Here is a 1,267-nt window from a genome sequence, read left to right as displayed (position 1 = left end):
AAAGTCCAGGATGGCTTCAGCTAGGGCTCCAAGCATATTCTCAAGACTCGACTTCTTTCCGTTTTTGGGCTGGGCTTTCTGCCGGGCTGGCTTCATTCTCGGCCTCCCATGGAGCCAAGCTCCCCTCATGGTCACAAGATGGGTCTGGCTTCATGTCCCCTCAGGAGCAAGTCCAAAGGGAAGAGTGCGAATCATTGCATGTCCCTAACATGAAGGTCCTGAGAGTCACTTGCGTCACCTACACGCCCGCCCCCACACAGTCCCGTGGCCTGGGGATGCTATGTCGATTGTTTGGGCCTGAGTCACAGGCCCCTCTGCTGGAGCTGGGGTGGAGCACCCCCATGTGGAATGAAAGTTGTGAGTCTCCAAGTAGAACTCAGGGACCGTTATTAGAAGAAGGGGACACGGGTGCAGGGGAGTCGAGACACGAATATCTCGCGAGAGGGAGGTGCCCTCAGCCCCTGTGAGTGCTGTCTGGAGTTCTCCGCTGCCCCCTCCACTCCTGCCCTCTGCCTTCCTACTTTCTTGCCCAACTCATAGTCTTCCTGGTTATGGGTCTCCATCTTCCTGTTTCCGTGGCAATGTGCACCTTTCCTTTAGGTGTCCGAGAAACTCAAGCTGGCGGAGAAGACTGCCTTGGACATTGACAGGCTGCGGGATGGCTACCGGCCAGCCGCCCGGCGGGGGGCCATCCTGTTCTTTGTGCTGTCGGAGATGGCCCTTGTCAACGCCATGTACCAGTACTCCCTGAGTGCCTTCCTCGAAGTCTTCGGGCTGTCACTTAAGAAGTCGCTGCCTGACTCCATTCTTATGAAGCGATTAAAGAACATCATGGACACACTGACCTTCAACATCTATAACTACGGTTGCACAGGTGAGCACCTCCTCCACGCATCAGGACGGGGTGGGTGCCCTGTGCGTGTGCGCCTCTGGGGCTCATGACTCCCTCTTCTCAGAAGGACTCTAGTCAGACTGGGTCGGGGCCCATCTCCAACGGCCTCATTGTAGCTGCATCACCTTTTTAAAGGCCCTGTTTCCAAATACAGTCCCATCCTGAGGTCCTGGGCTCAGGGCTTCGACATACGGATTTGAGGGGACATAATTCTGCCTGTACCAATTAGGGAGGAGAAAGGTTGAGGACCATTGTTCCTCCAGGGCTCACTTAAGTAGCCAACCCTTCTAACACATATGACGTAGAGCTGAACTCCCAGATTTTGCCTTCCACACCTTTTTCCGGAAAGGCATTTCTTCTGTTAAAAAAAAAAAA

At 54.4% G+C, this 1,267-nt stretch overlaps 1 protein-coding gene across 1 annotated transcript in view; it reads left to right on the top strand.

The window, feature by feature from the left end:
* Positions 1-1,267, top strand: part of DNAH10 (dynein axonemal heavy chain 10) — a 122,719-nt gene that overhangs the window by 110,258 nt on the left and 11,194 nt on the right. Inside the window, exon 54 of the mRNA XM_019648882.1 lies at positions 601-874. Within this exon, the coding sequence (XP_019504427.1) occupies positions 601-874 (274 nt within the window). The remainder of the gene's footprint in view (positions 1-600; positions 875-1,267) is intronic.

Source organism: Hipposideros armiger, unplaced genomic scaffold, assembly GCF_001890085.2.
Source record: "Hipposideros armiger isolate ML-2016 unplaced genomic scaffold, ASM189008v1 scaffold_128, whole genome shotgun sequence".
Taxonomy (NCBI): domain Eukaryota; kingdom Metazoa; phylum Chordata; class Mammalia; order Chiroptera; family Hipposideridae; genus Hipposideros; species Hipposideros armiger.
This window is presented reverse-complemented; position numbering and strand designations above follow the sequence as displayed.